We start from the raw sequence: 22,664 nt of genomic DNA on the forward strand, positions 1-22,664 counted from the left end.
TCCTCTGCAGTGAATGGGTGCCGTCAAAATGAGACTCTAAACATATGATAAAAACATCACAGCTGGTCATATGCTGGTCCTAAGATGGTCCTAAGCAACTAGCTCCTGCTGAGGACCAGTTTACCAGCACATGACCTGCTAAGGACCATCTTAAATCAACCAAACTAACTTTAAACCATTGCTTCTGACCAAATGTGATTCCATAATCCATAATAATGCTTCCTCCAGTGAATATATTCCATCCATATATTTGTTACAGTTTTGGGCTGTTTTGGTTTGTAAACAGTGCATATAGTATGTGCATATTTCAAACCAAATGACTTTTTTACTGGAGAAAGCAATATTTTGGATAGAAGACTCGTAATTTATGTTATGCATTTGGTGAGCATCAAATGTTAGAGAACAGAAAATATACATTTTTTTATTGCTCTGTACATACAGTAACAGCTTTCTTGCAAGATTACCGTATGTCTGAGAACAATGCTTGGCTTGATAAATAATTGACTAAACCAAGTCTCAGAACATGTGAGAAGGTGAAAAGTGCATGCATAGAAAGAGAGCTGGCTAAACAAGATGTTAAACATGATAGCCGACCCACAATCCTCAGAGCTGACACAGGTCTAACAGGTCTTTGATACATGCAGCTAACATTTGCAGCAAAAAGCACTTACTGCTTTGAAGAAATAGTTAACTTAAATATTATAATTCTGTAATTATTTACCGATCTTTGGCAGAACACAGTTGCAGAAATTCTGATTCATTTTCAATGCCTTACTCAGAACAGAGAATTAGGATTAAAAAAAGAAAAATAAAAACTAATATAGCTGCAAGCAGCGATGGCGGGCTCAAGCCACCAATGCCATCGCCACCCCGGTGGCATCAGGTAAACTGTGCCCAGCGGGCACATGCATTCACAATATCCCTCTGGCAGTGAGGTTTTAAATGATATGGCAGTTAAAGGGTTAATCCGAATCATCTAGACTTTAAAATCACATTCACAGAACAATATATATATATATATATAACTTTAGTAACACTTTACAATAAGATTTCATTTATAAACATTATGTTAACATGAACAATATTTATATAGCATTCATTCATGTCAGTTAATATTCCAAATTAAACATTAAAACATTGTTTTATTGTGATTTTTTTCCAAGCACATTTTACCAATTCCAAACCATATCAATCTTAATAACTACCATTATTTTTTATTTAATCATTTATGAGTGCTATACAATAGTCCAGGAAAGCTGGAAGAGAAAAACAGGTCAAGAAGAACTGACAAAAAGAATTGCAAAATAATTAGGAATTAATGTGAAGATTAATTTTTAGTCAATTCTGCAAGACAGACTTTCAGGAAAGGAGGTGGAATAAAAATGAGCTCCTAAATCTTAACCCCGGATTCAGGAAAATATATTCCTCAAACCATCGGACAAGAGGAGGTGGTGCTGGTCCTTCACGAGTCACTCTAATCTGTTAATTAAGCCTATATATAAAGTCTTAATATATAGTATTTCACAATACTTCATAGTATTCTAATTAAATAATTTTTTGGAATCTTAGATCTCTCAGAACCTGACACATTGTAATTCTGAGACTCAAGGAAAGTGGCAGTTCTGTAAAATGTTGGCGCTGGAGACTAAATGCTCCCTGATAGTTTCACACCTAATTCACTTAACACACACACACACACACACACACATTACCCACAGTGACAGAGGGACAGAGTGATATCAGATGTATGATAGTTTTTTAATTTTCTATCATCCATATAATGTTGTATAGTCATGAAACTATGCATATTTCCTCAGAATGACTTGTCTGCTATGTGTACATTTTTTTGAAGTGTTTAGAAGCTGCACTTTAAAAAAAATAAAAAGACATTTACTGGTTCCTTTTTTACTATTATTTCAAAAAATCACCACGACAAAACCATTCAAGCTATCCAAAATTCATTCACACCTGTTCTGTAAGATTAGTTCTTTAAACAGTGGTAAAAGAGGATGTGGTGCTGAACCTTCAAGAGTCACTCAAAACGTATCTGTCCATAAAGCCTATAAAGAATTATTCTTAATATACAGTTCAAAATACTTCAGCTTGTTATTCTAATTAAGTGAGGGTCATTTTATCAGTAAAATATATACAATTCATTTTTTTTGAAAGATTTCTATAAATGATTTAAATCATACTCGTTTCTACAATAATTATTTAAAAGTAATCCTATAGCTCCCTCTGGTGGCCATTATAGGTACTAAGAATTGCAAGCTTGATTTATAAGTTATGATAGTTTAAATTTTATGCTGGCTCTTGAAAGTGATAAAGCTATGAAACTTACTGTGCTTCCTTCAAATGAGGACTTCTACTTATATAAAAAATTATGAAGATTTAGAATGAAAAATTGTAAAGATATAGTTAAATAACTATTGTATTTTTTTATGTTACTTTAATAAATCTCTATGGCAACACCATTTAAGCTATCCTAAACCCATTCACAATTTAACATCTCAGTATATTGGCATCATGTTGAAAAAGGAGTATGGAGTAGTATGAGTAGGAGTATGAATTCATTTGCAGGCTTTATCATAAATCCACAATAAAATTTCTGAGTTCTGTATCAATCTGTGTTGTTGTTTGTTTATTTTTATCTTTTATTTTTCATAGGAAGATAACTTACTCTCATTTTTAATAAATGTGCTTATAAACCAAGGACAAGCTATTTATAGCTGTATTTATAAACTGCTTACTACTGACTATTAATATTGGGACAAGGCTTTATAAAGCATGAACTGACTATTTAATAATGAGTGCAGTTATTATAAAGTGTTATCAATGAATTTGCTAATGTTAACAAATTAGACATTATTTTACAGTGTTATCAAATCCTTAAATGACTCATAAGCATTTGTGAAAGTTCTGCTTGTATTACAGCTTAGTATTGATCTGTGAGCTGAACAGATTTACTGTTACATCCATGAGATTATGTAAATTAAAATAAATATAATGTCACAGGATGTCATAGGTCAGTATCAAATGAGTTTGAAATTATTATTTGCAGCACAAATAAGGTTTTTTTAGGATTTTTAAAAATCCCTAAAACTGACAGAAAAAGGTTAAGGCCTAAGCTATTTCTATGTGAGTGGCTAATTTTATTTTTGTTTTTATAATTGTAATACACAAACTATGAAATGATACAAAATGTATAAAAATATCAATAAATAAATACGCACACATTAAAAAAGCAGCCAAGTCGAATGAGTTTCCTTTTTTATATAGATTAAAATTGAAGACAGAAGCAAGTGGTAAATGTGGTCACTTTAATATTCAAATCCAGTAGATCCAGTTTATGTTCACGTGGCTGTTTTCGTTTATATTCGCCAAGCTATTATGTGTTTTGAAATAATCTTGTCCGTTATGTGTTCGTTCGTACGACGAAAGACAGAAACCTGCAGCTCGAGAGCTATGTTATTCTGCCAGTCGCGCTTTCAAATAGTCTTGCACACTTAAACAGGTCACAAACACCTGCATTTACCTCTTGTTGTGTTACAATGGGTTTATTGTGTGCATTTGTGGTAATATTTTATTTAAAAAAGCTCTTAAACAAGAATAAATTCGTTTGTTTTGAGCTGGACACTGTACGCGCTGATCGGAGCGGTGATTTCAGATAGGCAGCTGCAAATATTTCATTTTCACACAAACAGTTCAAAAACATCTTAATTTAGCTCTTGGTGTGTTCTAATTGGTTGATTGTGTGATATCGCTGTAATAATTTATTTTTAAAAGCTTTAAAACAGGAATAAATTCGTTTTCTCTGAGCTCTTTACTCCAGACGCTCGTGATCACAGCGGTGATTCATCTCTCCTATTTCTCACGTATCTCTGGCCAGAAATAATTTATCCATGAGCCCTGAACCGGTAATAATCAGATACGTTGGTTTAGCTTGTCAGTGTGAATTAAATCTAAGTATTTGTTTGTATTTTTAACCGATTTAAAAGTGAAAGTAAAAGTCCGGGAATTGAACCTGTAGGGGCGCTATTTCTCTCAGACAATGGAAGTCTGAAGCACACATACTCAAACAGAGGGACAGAGTGAGATGAGATGTCTGACAGTTTTTTTAATTTTCTGTTATCCATACAGTGTTGTAAAGTCGTGAAACTATGCATATTTCCTCAGAATGACTTTGTCATCTGTATGAAAAAATTATTTGACGTGTTTGGAAGCTGCAATTTAAAAATACAATAATGATTCCCTTTGTAAAGTCATTTAAAAAAATCACCACGGCAAAACCATTCAAGCTATCCAAAATCCATTCACAATTTAAGTTCCTATCAGAAATACTGATGTGTGTTCAGAGTTTTGTGAAATTCTAAGTATGTTATTTGCCTCAAAATCACCTGAGAAGTATTCCAGTTTGACATGTTGCCACGGCAACAATTTTTTAGATATCAATATCCCCCTTGCAGATTTATATCAGCTGTGTTTTAACATTATTCTGATGAAGTTTGAAGCAAATCGAGTAATAATAAGATGCTGAATTCAAATCATTTTGAAAATGACACACTTCCTTCTGCCAGTTGGTGGCGCTATAACTTTGACTCCTAATAGTCACATATATGCGATCGACATCATACAACGAATAATCTGATGAAGTTTGATTAAAATCAGGAAATGTATGTGGACGGTATTAGACACTTCCTGTTTCTCATTTCTCGCCATAATTTCAACGCCTCGCCACGAGCAAACCGTTCGAGATATCAAAAATCCCCTGGCAATTTTTCATCCCCAGTGTCTTGAGATCATGTTGACCGAGTTTGGCGGCAATCGAGAAAAAAACCTATGACAAGTATTTCAAATTCCAGAGCATGCGCTTTTTACATAACTCTAAATAGCTGACTTCCTGATGGGCGGAGCCTATGACATGCAATACGAAAGTTGTTTGGCACGATGAGATCTATATGTGTACTGAGTTTCATATGAATATGTGCAAGTATGTGTGAGCTATACATCAACATTTCTGACTGTGTTCCAGGGGGCGCCGTAGAGCCCCTGTGCCACGCCCGGGTCCCAGCCTCTGCAGGCTCCTAAAGGCCACAGATTCCAAAGTGTGCGCAAATTTTCAAGAGTTTTTGAGTATGTTAAGGACCCCAAAAGCCCCCACAACTTTGACGAAAAATTTTAATACTAAACCCTAAATAGCCAACTTCCTGTTGGGCGGAGCCTATGATATGCAATACAAAAGTTGTTTGGATTGATGAGATTTATATGTGTACCGAGTTTCATACGTCTACGAGCAAGAATGTATGATATATGGCCCTCCATATTCCAGGGGGCGCTGTAGAGCCCCTGTGCCACGCCCATGTATCAGTCTCTGCCCGGCCCTAATGGCCGCAGGTTCCAATCTGTGTGCCAATTTTCAAGACTTTTTAAGCACGTTAAGGGCCCCAAAAGCCCCCGAGACGTTGGAAAAAAATAATAATAATAATAATAATAATAATAATAAAAAATAATCCTAAGGAAAACAATAGGCCTCTCGCCCTTTGGGCTTGAGCCCTAATAATAACAAATAATCCTAAGGAAAACAATAGGGCTCTCGCCCTCCAGGCTTGAGCCCTAATGAAGGCATACTGGTCACTGTTGACCTCCCACATCTATGTAAGAAAGACTGCAAACACGTGACCTTTGGCTTAATCATGTCCTTTGTGAATCGTTTTTCATTCTGCATCTGATCAAAATTTGCACAAAACTGCGAGGCCTTCGTGGTCTGCATACGCAGAGCATTATTGTTCCTGATACATTCACTTCATTTGCATTTAAAACAGTTATTTTAAGCACACTTCTCTCGAACGAGCCCAAAATATTTAAAGTACATCCTAATATCAGAAATATGAGGACATGCATTGTTAACTAAAAGCTCACTGAGTAGGACACAAGCCCAAAGCTCTTAACCGTCCTCAATTTCCAATGAAGAAATAGGTCTATTACTTTCTTTCCAGTAGTGACATTTACTATGTATCAAATGCGGGCCCTCATTCACTGCTTCCCCTACAGAGCAAATCCATTTCCTCCTATGATTAATTTCATTGTTGGTGAAGATATTATTATTCTCCTATTCTGCTCAGTCTGGGGCCAGGGCTCGGGCTTGATTTGTAATTCTGCTTGGGTTTTGCTGTTGTTAGGAAGCACATGCTCACCAGGGCTACACGCTAATAAGATTTCGGAACCCAAGAACCCAAAACATCATTCCAAAGCCAGGTTATTATGGCATCACAATGCCCTGCCGGATAGTGGGCCACAGTGGATGACTGCACAATAATGACGGTGAAAAATTAGAACGTATCAAACCTGGAACATTACAGTCCAGAGCACACAGGTAATCATCATCTACACTGATTAAGAATGAGACATTTCTTCAAAATAATGGCCATGGATTTACATGATAATCTCGTCATGTCTTAATTATTTCTAATATTTTAAATGACCAGCTTGTAAAATATGCAAAGTGGTTTCATGCACTAACGTGAATCTGGTGTTTAAAAAAAAAAAAAATTGCAACTCACACTTTTAAAAAAATTGCGTATATCGTGTATAGTGTAAAAAACAAAAACATTTAGAAATTACTTACTATTATTAATTTACCGCTTCAGTCATTTTGCTTTCAAATTTCACATTTAATTCAATGTGTTACTTGCGATTTCTTTTGACTTATGTGAAGTTTAGCAATTTCTGAGTGAAAATAGTTTCAAAGTAAATTCTACATCAATTTGTTTTAGGTCAATATTTATAATAATGATGATGATGATGATGCAATAACCTTATTATATAGTGGCTTTCTCAAAGCACTGTACAGGAAAACGACTACAGCCAATAATAAATCAACATAAAAAACACACACACATAATCAATACGAAAGTAAATCCTAAAATAAAAAGGATTTGAAATGTTTTAAGAGTCCAAGAATACCTTAGCAACCAGCTAGAACACTGTAATAACTACTAATGCAATAACTTAGCAACCACAACCAAACAACAGCTGATAGTAGCCAATAACTTACACAGTAACTCATACAGGTTTGGAACAACATGAGGGTCAGTAAATTTATAAAAAAAAAAATTTTTTTTTTTGGCCGAACTATCCCTTTAAACATACTCTTTTTTTATTTTATTATTTTTTTTTTTTTTTATTATTAATACCCATTAATGAAAGACATGTAATCAAAGAACAGAGTATAGAGAGATAAAGACTTTTGCTTTGCATTCATCCTCCTCGTTCTCCTGCAGAGGTGCAGTAAACATCTGTCCGAGTTGAAGTATTGGCTGATGAAAAGTGCTTCCTGTAGATGTGGACTGATAAGTGCAGCGGCGTCTGGCTGTCATAGCTAAAGCAGGCTTGTTAGGGCTCCGACCTGAGAGGTCTAAACGGTCCCACTTTCAATTTCCTGCTCCAGTGACCCCTGCTTCCTCAAGGCAGTGCTGGCTTTCTTCTCTAGGGGTTATGTGCATCAGACCATCCACCATCTGCTTACTGCTACATATAGCTTTACTATTTACTGAACACTGCACAGTATACACACTGTTCTTATAGATGGTATGTCCCATACAGAAATGTAAAGAGTTATATTGCCATATATGTTACCTAAGGCCATATATATATATTTCACATAAGTAGGTGAAAATATAAGTTTATTAATGTTTAATAATATCTATATGATGATTTTTGTGTATTAATATATGTAGCCACAATATATGGCATATTACATTTTTTTATTGTTATATGTGATCTATATTTACTTATATAATATCAACATGTATTGATGGGTTTATGTCCAAAAAATGTATTACACATACATAAATATATATTTTTATGGGCTAAATATATGTTAATGTATGGAACTATTCCAATTAAGTTTTTTAAAAATGTAAATTAATTTATCTGTACCATATACGTTTTTTTCTTGTAATATATATATTTTTTTGTTTTTTGACATGTTGTTATCAGTTTGTAGTCATTTACATTTATATGTTTGTTATTTTCTTCTTATTATTTTTTTTACTGTAGTTCTTTCTTTCATATCATAAGTTTTGTATGGTTTGTATTGTTTGGTATGGTATTGTTTAGGTTAATAAGCCATTTGCTTCTACTACAGTACACACTGCAGAAATAGTAAGATCTGTATGTTAGTATGCTAGACAGCAAACGACTCGCAATCATAATCACGCATATTCTAAACAATGTGTAGCCATAATGATGTGTAATGCTCTTAGAATGGATTCTAATGAACTCCCTTTAGAAAAAGGCTGATAGGAAGTGCTTAACTCACTTCTAATGGACGTTTGACGTGGTTGCATTTATGAGTGACTGTCTTATTGAAGATAGAGAGATGCGACTACTGTTGACTTTTATTCTGAGTCATTGATGCTTATGCATAATGTGTTGTTCTTCTCAGATTGTCCTGTGGTTTTTATATCCCATGAGCTGAGCCCAGGTGGTACATTAACCTTACCTGACCTCCACGCAGGCGTTGTATTAAATATTTACCATTAACATGGAATGATAAGCAAGACACTCACACAGGATTACATCACCTTCTGTCCCAATGTATGTATGTATGTATATATATATATATATATATATATATATATATATATATATATATATATATGCCAAATTGCATTAATATTTTCTCAGTTTAGTGTAAAAATATGTTATATAAAGTAAACAGCTCAGTTTGAAGAGTGTTTCTGCATGTGTCTTTCCTGAAAATGTGACCATGTTCAAAAAATGTTGTGTTGCCTTAAAATCAGCATATTATTGGTATCATTAAGTTTAATTCCAACAATGCAATAAGTATTTTTAAAAGCATCAAAAAAAGTGAAGGAACATGATATGTTAACATATGGGAACACTGTACCACAGAGGGTTAAAAGACATCCGATCGTGTCACACATGATGTGGGTGGAGGTGGTTATACAGTATCTACAGTATGCATGTATTTTTATGAGATACAGTGATTTAAAACTGGATGGCTGGGTTTGCATTTTTAAATTCTGTCAATACATCATGCATAAGGCATATACGCCAGCCAAGCAAAAAGCATTTGCCCTGAAAAGAGTGCCCGCATTTGCACAGCTCTTCCTTCATTGCTCATTGTTATCATCTTCAAACATACGGGAACATTGGTCCCAGCACCACCGTTCCTCCTGTATCTCTCATTCAAATGATTCTGTGAACACGTTTTATCTCTGTCAGCCTTGAAATTCAAAGGTAATGACTTTTAAAAACATTAAAGCAAATATTGCTGAAGCTACTGTACAAGTTACAGATATAAAAAAATAAACAAAGACTTTTCTAAATGTCAAAATGTAGTAAGCAAAACCTAAAACCTGGGCAAATTCATATTAAGAATATCCAACATATGACATTTTTGGGGGGAAATTGTTGGAAGTTAAAATAAGGTCTAAATCTCAGTAATAATCAGTAATTTATATGTTGGTTTCAAACATCTAGTTCAAAACTTAAAATAATTTTGAACTTTGTTCTTTCAAATTGTTTCCCCCCCAATTTGAACAAACAAAAACAAAAACAAAAAATCTATTTTGGCCAAATCATCTGTATTTACTTTTTGGTAAAATGCCTTTAGGCTGTTTAATAGCATAATCCAATTGTGACAACATTCCCCATGTAGAGTAAGAGCTAGCACCACTATCAATACAGTTAGAATTATTTATTTAGTTATTTATTTATTTTTCTTTCTGGGCAATAACAGTGAAATGTATGTTTGTTTAGTATGTTTGTGTCAATACAGAAATCCCTTGAGAAATATTCACTAAAACGTGAAAGTGTGAACCCTGCTCACCTCCTCCTCTATGCGGAAAATAATTACAGAAGAGTCAGTATAGAGTCAGACAATATATTATAATGGCAGCAATAATTAAGAATGTTACAAGTAATCACTTAAAATATACACTACTGTTACTAAATTACTAAATTATAATTACTAATATATGTTAATAGCGCGTTATGCAGGCAAGCATCAGTGCGCACTGCGCAGGCGCAAAGAGTCACGTGTTCAGTCAGCTGAGCGCTGAGGTTGTAAACACTGAGCACGTGTTTAGATAGCGTCTGATCAATAAGCGCTGGACTTTGATCATTCAGTTAATTATTAGTTTTACCGTCTGTCTGTCATTCAGTTGCGCATGTTTGTCCTGCTGCTGACGATTCAATGGCGCCGTTAAAGTTTTGTGCCAATATTTCATGGCTCTTCACGGAGTTACCGGAGATCACGCAGCGGATGCGCGACGCGGCGCGTGCGGGGTTCCGCGCGGTCGAGGCGGCGTGGATCTACAACTCTGACCTGAAAGAGTTAAAAACCGTGAAGAATGAAACGGGACTCGAGTTTGCGCTCATAAACACACCCCCGGGTAAGACTGCAAGTGAGCGATAGACAGGTGGAAACATAGATAGATAGATAGATAGATAGATAGATAGATAGATAGATAGATAGATAGATAGATAGATAGATAGATAGGAAAACTGCAGATGCAGTGGAATGATGAGTCATGTTCTGTAACCTGTCGGCTGGCAGTTAAAGGTCTCTGAAGGGTGTTTGTCATAGACAGGAATAAAATAACTGTGAGTTCATTGGTCACAGATATAATGGTGCTTCATATGCAGATGGAGCTGCTTAATGGAATAGATCAGACCTTTCTCAACTCACGGGGGAAGCATGAACCCATGTGATGCAATGCTCTGATGTAAGACTTGTTGTACCACACTAAATCACCATTTAACCCATTTCAGTGTTTGCAAGGCAGAAATGCCTCTTTTTCTTCTCCACAGTGTTCTGCTCTTAGTTCAGCGTGAAGCACTTCATATGCAGACCTCATTCAAACCGTTTTGTGGATCATTTCAGTCTTTGGTTGGGCTCTTTGCCTTCATGGTTTTAATCTTATGAACATCTGCATCCTCCAGCCGTTTGAGAATCAAATAATTGAATTGTTTCCAATAGATAGAAATTGATATAAATACTGTTATAAAATAAAATTAGAAAACCTCTATTACTAATGTATTGTAAAATGATTGCTTCGTTTATGTTCATTTGTAAAAGGTTCACTGCACTGATAATGTCCTGTATATGGCCTGACATGTCACGATATATTTAGGAATGGGTGATTTTGTCCTGCAGGAGATTTAAGCGCAGGAGATCTGGGACTGGGTGCTGTTCCTGGACGAGAGCAGGAGTTCAGACAGGGTTTGGATCTGGCGGTGCAGTACGCTAAAGCACTGGACTGCAGGAGGTACTACTGTGTTTAGGGTGATCATCGCCCTCTTTTCAGGACATGTCCTTGCTGGGATTTCTAAATTGCGTAATATGTCCGGGTTTTGGCTTTGTTTTCCTGTTGAACAACCCTTTACACTCTTTAGATGTTTTATGTACTTGTATTTGCATTGCTGCACTGTTCTCTAGATCCCGTCTTCTCGTATGCCACGGATTGGTTGATTATGTGCAGTGCCTGCGTACTATTGGTCAAACTTCGTTCTGTCATTACCTTGATCAAGTATGAAAACAATAGAAAAACAAAGCTAAAACCGGGACATTTTAGGCATTTTAGAAGTCCCGGGATGGACACGTCTAGGAAAAAAGAGGATGTACTGTATGGTCATCCTAACGGTGTTGTTTTTAATAAGCATGAGGACAAGGATTTTAGTCTAGTTAATTGTTGCAGAGATGACATATTTCTGTACGCTTAATGAAATAAGTTGCATTTTAGTCATTCTAAATAAATCTTCCTCAAGACATTATTTTTTTTTTAACAGGTTTTTGGTTGAATGTCTGAAACTAGGTCTGTGGTGTTCACAAGCTCAAGATGTTTCCCAGTTTTATTCTACAACATAAAAGCTATCATTAGTATCTTTGCCCTTTTTTTCAAGTTTTTAATTGTCTCTAAAAAAGTGTCTAAATGGGACTACAGAGGCTTTCAGAGATATTAAACTTCATCAAGTCAAACAGGTAAACTCATGTACTCACTAGTGGCTTTATAGCCTTGTTGTGTTCGTAATCATGCTCTTGTAAACTACTCTAACTGGCAACCTTCAAGGAAAATGTTTTTAATAAAGACAGAAAGAGCTGTCAGAAGTTCAGTGATGCTGGAACTGAACTCATGGGACTGCAGTGTAGTTTGTAACTTGAGCTTTTCCCTGATTGTATTTTTGTTGGTTGCAGAGCTTATTTTCTGCAGCAATCCAAAGCCAAAGGAAAAATCCTGTTGGGTTTTCAAGGTGATGCAGCAGTCTATACTGCAGTTCAGTTTCAGAAGAGATATCCAGCCGGATGCAGCAACAGAAACCAAACCATTCACACACTTTACTGTTGGACTTAAATGCAAAGATGTAATCCCTAAAATATATATATATTTTAATTTCACAATTTAAACTTTTGAGACCTGAAGTGGCTTACAATAGTAGAATTGCAAGATGAAAAAAATCTGACTCGAGTTTATATCTCATAATTCTGACTTTTTTCATAAACTCAGATTCGTGAAATAAAAAGCTGCAATTACCTTACAGACCAGAAATAAGGTATATTTAATGTAAAATCAAATTGTGATGTAATTTAATATTAAATGTAAACTTGGAATTGTGAGAAAAAGTCAGAATTCTAGTAAGAAAACTAGTCTAGAAGTTTACATTTCACTTTTGTTTTAAAGGTTATTGACTTTTTACCTCACAATTCATACTTTATTCAAAATTGTGATATAAACTCAAAATTGTTATAAACTTACAATTCTGAGAGGTGTTTAAAGTGTAAGATAAAAAGTCACAATTACCTATTTTTTCTCAAAAAAATAAAACCAACACAGAATTGTGAGATGTAAATGCACAATTCAGAGAAAAAAATACTAATTTGTAGATGTAAACTTGGAATTGCAAAAAAGGCCCCTTTTTGAATGCAAGAAATTATTTATTTTTTTCTGTGGTGGAGATGGGCAAGATCACTTTTATTGCTTGTTGCTTTGTTTTTTTTCACCTGGTTAGGACACAAATGCATAAAGCAAGTATAACAGGGATGCAGTGTTTGATGAACCTGATTCATATTCACATTCTTTTTATGTAAAGCATAAAACTGGCCTTCTGATGTTCCGGAAACATCGCACAGACAAAACTTAAGCGTCTAGTCATGATAGTCAATGCTGTTACTGCCTAAAACAGTCAGAAATGTGCTGAAATGGCTCCCCTGATGTCCGATCTAACACACGTCCTCCACAGGAAGCTGGTTTTCTGCATCAGATGTCATCTCCAGATGTTTTCGCTCTGCTGAGAGTAACTCATGCTAATGTCTCTCTCCAGGATCCACTTGATGGCGGGGAGGGTGCCGGCGGGGGCGGACCGCTGCGCTGTTGCCATGGAGATGGAGGACACCTTTGTGCAGAACCTCAAACATGCTGCAGGTGTCCTCTCAAAGGTGACCTCCGCCCCGTTACTGCATTATAACATCTACTGATACTGCACTGTAGACCCTCCATCCTGCTTTAAGTGTTCTGCTACAACAGGCTGATTCACTCTAAATATTTCAATATCGCCGGCAGTCACAGAATCGTGTAATAGCAAGAAACGGTAATAAATAGTCTCCCAAAGACTGCTGATTTGATCAGTAATCACTAATAATTCAGTAATCATTGAATTCATTTATGTGCATTCATGAAACATTCTTCAAATTTTTTTTTATTTCTGTTTACATTCCATTCCTTTCTATAGACACAGTATTTTTCCTTTTAATTATTCTTACTCTTATTTTTGGGGGGGTTATGATTTTTCGTTCAGTAATACTGTAATATATTAAAAAAACTAAACCACCTATGCATAGGTATAGTCCAATATAGATGTGGTTATAAAAAGGCACAGTGATAAAGAAAATGTAACAATATATTTGGATTTCAAATAAATGGTTTTTAAATTTCTATTCATCTGTGAGTCTTCAGAAATAAAAGCATCACAGTTTCCAGAAAGATACTGTATTCAGCAGCACAACTGTGTTCAACACTGATAATAATCAGAAATGTTTCTTGAGCAGTAAATCAGTATATTAGAATGATTTCTGAAAATCATGTGACACTGAAGACTGGAGGAATGATGCTAAAATTTCAGCTGTGCATCACAGAAATAAATTACATTTGAAAATGTTAGTCTATGTTTATGCATTAGCTGTGACTCTCTCTTTCCTGTTCAGGAAGGCATTCTGGGATTGATTGAGCCAATCAACACCAGGATCACAGATCCACGATATTTCCTCGACTCCCCACACCAAGGTAAAACGTTTTTTTTTTCCTAAGCATGATTATGTATTTTGATTCCTGATGTTTATGTCTCCATCACTTTCTGCAGCTGCAGTGATTCTCCAGAGAGTCGCTCATCCCAGCATCAGGATGCAGATGGTGAGCGAGATTTAGTCATCGCTAGTGCATTATTATTCATGACGCTTTAACCTTTAACTAACTGAGAGACATGAAATATTTCAATATGTTTTCATACTACAAAATCATTCGAAGTGAATCTACGAATGTCAAATGTCTTCATTAAAAAGAGACCAAACTTTAGTCTGTGTCCCAAAGAATTCAAAATGTATGACTGTTTTAGTTTAGGCCATGTAAGAAGTGCATAGCAGGTAATAAAATGGATCATAAATATTCCATAAATATAATTTAGCACAATGAAATTTAGTACATTAATTTTGCCTGAAAGAAAATAAATTTTTGCCTGCTGCTCGAGCAGCACCAGAAGGCTAGAAACCACATTACAGTCCACCAAAAACAGCTCAGCGACCACATAGTCGAAGGTTTTCTGTGAGAATCGAGTTATCTGCTCTTTCAGCCTGTTGTGTTCTGCATTTGACTTTAATTGCTGTTGTGTTTGCAGCAGCCGTGAGAAACGAGCACTGCACATGCTGTCCGTTCCAGGATAATAAAATCACTCTCAGCGCTCTTTGATTCCCGTGCTGAATAAATGATGTGAGGGAGTTTGTGCATTAGACAGCTGCTGTGTTTCAGTGCGTTTGTGAACGGCTCTCTGTCTCTGTAATGAACAGAAAACCCACAGCAGAGATGATCAACATCACTAATCTTTCTCTCTGCTTTTACAGGACATCTACCACTGGCAGATCATGGATGGAAACCTTACGCAGAATATACGCAAATACTTACCAATGACAGGTAAGTCTTGCAGGAGATTTGATGCATATACATATAAATACACATATATATATATTTTTCACTTAATATTTGTTTTATTCAGAAACATCCATGCACTGCTGAAGAAAACCTGTCCATTGACTCATCTTCATTACTGTCTCAGGTCACATCCAGATCGCTCAAGTTCCTGACCGCCACGAGCCGGACAGCGACGGAGAGCTCAGTTACACGTATCTCTTCAAGCTGCTGGAGGAGCTGGACTATCAGGACTACATCGGCTGTGAATACAAACCTCAGCGTGAGTCCCAGTCACTGGACACCTGGCTTCATGACGTTTTTAACATTTGAATGTTCACCATCGCTTTTACAGCATGAAACTCATCCGTCAGGATATACTGTATGTTGACAAGTCCGTGGATGAAAACAGAAATAATGTCGCACAGAAACATCTTAAAGATATCACTTACTCATTGATATGCTTCATTTCCAGACTGCAGCCACTGTGACAGTTCAACAACTCTTAGATTGCAATGAGTATAGAGTGAAATTTTATTCTTGATGGTTCATATCTGTAAATGTGATTGTCCAGGTTCAACAGAAGCGGGTCTGGACTGGCTCCGAAGATACTGGAGCAGCCACAACTGATGAGCAGCTTCACTTCTTCACTTCCTGCTTCTTCTAAAAGTCAATCATGTATTAAGATGACAAGAATGTAATTTTCTAAAGCTTAAAATTGACCTTAAAATTTTCTGTTGTTTTATTGACATTTCACTTGTCAGTAGCTATGAAATATTATTATTTTTATTTTTTAAGATGTTTTAATTTAAGATTTATTGTCGTACAAATGACTTTCACACATTTGAATTCTAATTCAGCTTCTAACATTTTAATAAATATTTCTTTCAAAAATGTCCAATGTATGTAAAAAACAACCAAAAAAATGTCTTTCCTTCATGTGAAATGAGTGTGGAGTCCAGTGTTGTCCCAGTGATGTGCTAATTATTAAGACTAATCGTTACCAGCTCTTTAAGTGAAGACCATGTGACTAATTTAAAGGGACAGTTCACCCAAAAATGAAATCCTGTCATCATTTGCTCACTCACCATTGTGCGGTTCGAAACCCATACACATTTCTTTTAACTGCTGAACGCAAAAGAAGATGTTTTAAAGAATGTTCGCAACCAAACAGCTGACGGTAGCCATTGACTTCTATAGTATTTTTCCCCACACTATGGAAGTCAATGGCTACCGTCAACTGTTTGGTTTCCAACATTCTTTAAAACATCTTTTGTGTTCAGTAGAAGAAACAAACTCATACAGGCTTGGAACGACATGAGGGTGAGTAAATTATGACAGGATTTCATTTTTGGGTGAACCGTCCCTTTAAGAGATTCATCTTGAAAGGTGAACATAATACACAAGCTCCCGTCAAGTATATATGGAAATAAAATAAAGGCACTTTCAGGATGAAAAAGCGGCATTAAATACAATCATGTTATGTAAAATGATACATTATCAGGCAAAAAAATAAAATAAATAATGCACTTATTAGGCTACAGAAACTAAATCAGCAACTGAGAGGAGATGGAGAAAACACAGCACAAATGAACACTACAGAAGGACAGTATGGCTCAGGCAAACCATTACCCTGCTGGATAATCACCCTTCAATCAACAGGGCGCCACATTTAGCTGTTTTCTTGTTCAAAACGTTGGTAATTCAGTTGCTTTAATGGATGCAACCTGGTCGACGCAGCACACATTACACACACAAGATGTGTTCAGTCTCAGTCTGCGAGTGATGGACATCTCAAAGCTCAATCTTGGCACAAACTGACTTCAGACACTTGACTCAGTCTGACGCACCGCTGGCAGAAACACAGGTTCACAGCAGGCCTGTAAAGAGGCTGTAGCAGGCGGTGTTGATGGACATGGAGACCAGCTGTGGTGGAGGACTAACAGCTCCCTCAAAACAACCTTCAGACTCTAGAAGCAGAAGAAGATGAAGTCAAACAGCCAGATTTACACTGGGATCATGTTTGATGTGCAATAAATGAAGGAATCTCATCTGGCAAGAACAGATCCAGTTTCACTTCACAATCATAAGTATAGTTATCAATAAAATTAAAATAAATTAAAAGTATATGTTGCAGCTCAATAAAAGCATATTCACATCAAATTTCCTATTTGCAATGCAAAAAAAAATTTATAAAATAAATCACTACTATAACAAGACAAAAATGTAAATAATAAAAAGAAACAAAAATCATTGTTATTTAGCATAATTTATGCATCATGACAATATTTATTGTACTGCTTTTAAATTAATAATAATTATTATATATATATAAAAAAAGGTGCATTATTGCAAATGAGAACTTTTGGAGATTTTTTTTTTTAAATATTCTGTATAATAAAATAATATAACTTTAGATTTATATTTCATTTTATAATGAGAATAATATTATATATGCATATTATTGTAACTATTAAACCAGAAATGAAATGTGAAATTAATAAATAAAATAAAAATAAGAAAATTGAATTACAAAGTTTGTCCAGGAAAAGGAGCACAAAAGAGTAAACTTCTGGTTCAGGACGGTCTGGAAAAGATTGAGTTCATGCTCAAACAGTACACCATAAACATTAAACATCTCGACTCCAGATGTTTCTTTATTTTTAAATTGAACCCTGATCTTCACAATCCACTTAACGTTGTGAATGTATGCTCAGCATTAGGAAACAAATGCAGGTGTTGTCTGTGTGCATACATGTAGGGTGAAATAATCATCAGCTCAGGAAATCTGCATAAGCCCACGACATCTCCAACAGAAAGAAGCATGAAGTGGCCTTCAAACACACTTGAGGATCTGATGATTATCATCACACAGGCAATGTACCACGTGCTTCCCTGGCCTCATGTAACCCAGTTCAAGGTATTTCCAGGAGAATAATGAATCGAGAGAGCTTTGCCATCAGCACTTCCTGTCTTGTAATGTACTATGGCACGGCCAACAGGACTAACATCTCACACGACCCATGACACGACTGTAAAGCCTGGGAAATCAAAAATGACCTGTATTACAGTGTATGATGTAGCTGTCCATCAGTGTAAACGATGTGCAAAGTAATTAAACCAAGAAGTACACGATTGATAAAGTTATTGGCTTCTTTTCTGAGGCTGAGCATACATTTCCTATTTGGAAACGATGTGCAAAGTAATTAAACCAAGAAGTACACGATTGATAAAGTTATTGCCTTCTTTTCTGAGGCTGAGCATACATTTCCTATTTGGCGCCTAAACTCTGGAATAACCTACCTAACATTGTTCGGGAGGCAGACACACTCTTGCAGTTTAAATCTAGATTAAAGACCCATCTCTTTAACCTGGCATACACATAACATACTAATATGCTTTTAATATCCAAATCCGTTAAAGGATTTTTAGGCTGCATTAATTAGGTAAACTGGAACCGGAACACTTCACATAACACCGTACTTTCTACATCATTAGAAGAATGGCATCTACGCTAATATTAGTCTGTTTCTCTCTTGTTCCGAGGTCACCGTGGCCACCAGATCCAGTTTGTATCCGGATCAGAGGGTCACTGCAGTCGCCCGGATCCAGTACGTATCCAGACCAGATGGTGGATCAGCACCTAGAAAGGACCTCTACTGCCCTGAAAGACAGCGGAGACCAGGACAACTAGAGCCCCAGATACAGATCCCCTGTAAAGACCTTGTCTCAGAGGAGCACCAGGACAAGACCACAGGAAACAGATGATTCTTCTGCACAATCTGACTTTGCTGCAGCCTGGAATTGAACTACTGGTTTCGTCTGGTCAGAGGAGAACTGACCCCCCAACTGAGCCTGGTTTCTCCCAAGGTTTTTTTCTCCATTCTGTCACCGATGGAGTTTCGGTTCCTTGCCGCTGTCGCCTCTGGCTTGCTTAGTTGGGGTCACTTCATCTACAGCGATATCATTGACTTGATTGCAAATTAAAACAGACACTATTTCAACTGAACAGAGATGACATAACTAAATTCAATGATGAACTGCCTTTAACTATCATTTTGCATTATTGAGACACTGTTTTCCAAATGAATGTTGTTCAGTGCTTTGGCGCAATGTATTTTGTTTAAAGCACTATATAAATAAAGGTGATAAAGTAAGGAGTCGACTCTGAATCGCTGAAACGAGTCATAGATTTCAAATCTTTTGCCCATCTCTATGTACATCACTAGGAACACTTTGCATAATAATCTCCGCCTACCGTCTTGAGAGAAACAAAACTCTGACCAGACGCTCTGGTTGGTGTGAGAGCATCATGTCGAGGAGACAGTGTGTTTTTAATTGTAAAGGCAAGTTTGTTTTATTTTCACTGCCAAAGAATGAAGATCAGAAGAACCAATGGCTAAAATTCATTTTTACCACAATACCAGAGCAGTATAACAAATCCCTTTTGTTGTGTTCACAACATTTCACTGATGACTGCTTTTTTAATCTCTGTGAGTACAAGGCGGGATTTTCAAAGCATTTGGCCATAAAAGAGGGTTCATTACCAACTTTATTTAGACCAACAAGCATCTCCGAATCACAACGCGAAGTATGATTATGAAGTTATGTGTTTGTTTTCTCCCGAGCGTCTTATCAGTATGTGTGCTGTCTGCAGCCTTTGTCTGCGCTGATCTTCATTTACAAACACGTCATTAAAATGAAGTGTAACTCCGTGAATACTCAACGAAGAGACATGAGAGAGATATCTATAGAAAGCTTGACATGTCTTCTTTAAAACTAAACAAGTGCTGCTGAAAACAGATATTCTGTGATAAAGTAATCCATATGAAAACAATGCGATGTCTGTTTTTCATATCTCCCTTCACTATATCTAATGTGACCACACCCCCGCACTGAACATTCAGATTCAAACTGAAACGCGTGGCTTGCATACGCACACACAGAAGAAAAAGCAGCGAGACTGTTCAAGTTTTTTATTTTACTGTTTGCTTCGCGATGAGAGGAATAAGACATAATTCACCCCAAACAGATGCTAACGCATAGTTTACCATGAGGTTGTGTGCGGAACAACCAATCAAACCTGACTATGTCAGTTGACCAATCAGAACACAGTATGCTACCGAAAGGTGGGGTTTAAGGAAACTGTATCTTTTGAACAGCTTCGCGCAAACCATTTTGGGATCTCTGAGAATTGAGGTAATTTTAAAATGATATTTTGACAAAATGACAATGTTTTTTTCCTTGGATGGATTTAAACCTAATGTACAGGACTTATAAACAGTGATAGGAAGCTTAGAATTTTCATCTTACTGGCTCTTTAAATTGTCATTGGTCTCTGCAAATCTTGCTTTTCTTTTTATCCAAGAAATCTTTAAAAAATCACAATTTACTTAAATTTATACTAAAAGTTTGCAACAACATCAATGATGACAGAATTTAGATTTTGTACTTTTTTAAAGATTTTTTTAAACTAGATTTTATTTTCTTCAAATAGAAAATAGTTATTTAAAATTGTAACAATATTTTACGATATTACTGTGCATTGTTATGTTTCTGATCAGGTTTGATGCAGGATCTGAAGCCACAGGAAGACAGTTTTCACACTAAATTTTTAAAAAGATGTAATTTGCAGCCAGTTTCTCCTGATCTGATATCACAGCAGGAGTACATCTCCACTTCCTCTGACAGCGCTATACATCATCCAAGCGTTTAGATTAGCATTAGCAGTCGTGGCACATGAGCGGCCCGCTCGCTAACATTGACTAAGCCATTCTGCTCATGTGAAGGGAATACAGAAGTGCAGATGAGGAATCATACGCCACTGATATGTGTCACTGGAGGAGGAAATCCAGTTCAGCTGGATGTCAGGAGGCCAATGAAACAAACTCAGGATCAGGAGGAGCTGAAGATGCTCAATGTGCTCATATAAGCGCTTGCACTCACAGCACACACAAATATACACACGTGCAAGTCCTATTTAGAACCTAAAAATACTAAAACCTAATGTTTTTATTTCTTTTTTTATGTTTCAGCTTTGCAGAACTGTAATAGAATAATGGACGATGGATCAGCCAATAGGACAACCGACCATCTCATTATCATATCTTAAATATCAGTAGGAAATACAGAAACACCATAAACACTGTAAATAATCATAATAAATAAATGAAACAATTACTTATTTTTATCAATTTAATGAATAAATAAATACATATATGACTTATAATATATTGAATATAAATTTTAAATAAAATTTTCTCCATGTATCATCAATTTATATATATATATATATATATTATTTATTCTGTGCCATATATATTTGTTTATTTACTATGTCTTAATTTTTTGGCAATGATTTTTGTTGTTTTCGAATGAAATTAACAATTCTATTAATTTAGCATGCATTTAATTGTTCAAAAGTGACATTAAAGACATTTATAATGTTATATTTCAATTAAATACTTTTCTTTTGAATTTTCAATTCACATAGATACTCCTGAAAAATAAAAATACAATGGTTTTCACAAAAATATTAAGCAGCACTACTGTTTTTATCATTGATAATAATCAGAAATGTTTCTTGAGCTCAAATCAGTATATTTTCATGATTTCTGAAGATCATGTGACACTGAAGACTGGAGGAATGATGCTGAAAATACAGCGTTGCATCACATAAATAGATTACATTTTAAAATATATTGATATTGAAAATAGTTTTTTCAAATTGTAATAATATTTGACCTTTTTTACTGTATTTCTGATCAAACAAATGCTGCCTGGTGAGCAGAAGAGACTTCTTTCAAAAATCTTACCCCAAACTCTTGAACAGTAATGTATCATTCTGATTTACTCATTTATTAATTAACTAATATATTATATTTCATAGTGTTGGTCCTCTCCTTCTGAATCTGTGCTGTGTGCTGCTGTGTAATCCAGTCACTGCCGGTGAAGGATGCGGCGTGTGAATCTGTGCGTGTGTTGGTCCAGGAGGGATAATTATTGGTGTAAATAAGGAACGGAGTGTAATATTAAAGGGCTGATTTCCTGAGCTAATTAGCTGATGTTTATTGTGGTGTGCTGATGAGCAGGCTGTGTGTTTTCCCTATGGAGCGCTGCATTAGCGTGTTTGTTGTCAGCCACCCATCAAACAAAGTGCACCGAGCCAGACGCTGATCAAACGTCCCGAATAAACTGCACAACGAAGGAGAAAACATGCAATTTTCCCACGGTTTCTAAAAGACTGCTATCAGTGTGTACAGGAAGAGAGAGTGCTGCACTTTCCTTGAACAGAATGTCCTATTGCTCTTTAAAGTTTCAGAGACACAAATCACAAGTTTTGTTTTGTTTTATTTTATGTTATTTATTTAGCTATTTCGTTAGGCTTTAGCATTTAATTAACATGCAAGGAACTTTTAAAACATCATATTGTTTAAATAATATTCTACAATAGTTGTAAACAAT

At 35.7% G+C, this 22,664-nt stretch overlaps 1 protein-coding gene across 1 annotated transcript; it reads left to right on the plus strand.

The window, feature by feature from the left end:
• Window positions 1-10,066: 10,066 nt before the first annotated feature.
• Window positions 10,067-16,096, plus strand: hyi (hydroxypyruvate isomerase). Its single transcript, XM_026256662.1, has 8 exons — window positions 10,067-10,421; window positions 11,186-11,297; window positions 13,348-13,462; window positions 14,228-14,306; window positions 14,383-14,432; window positions 15,137-15,206; window positions 15,349-15,483; window positions 15,775-16,096. Exons 1-8 carry the CDS (start codon window positions 10,223-10,225, stop codon window positions 15,828-15,830), a joined length of 816 nt encoding a protein of 271 aa, XP_026112447.1. The 5' UTR covers window positions 10,067-10,222; the 3' UTR covers window positions 15,831-16,096.
• The last annotated feature ends 6,568 nt before the right edge of the window (window positions 16,097-22,664 follow it).

Source organism: Carassius auratus, chromosome 6 (assembly GCF_003368295.1).
Source record: "Carassius auratus strain Wakin chromosome 6, ASM336829v1, whole genome shotgun sequence".
In the NCBI taxonomy this organism is placed as follows: Eukaryota; Metazoa; Chordata; class Actinopteri; order Cypriniformes; family Cyprinidae; genus Carassius; species Carassius auratus.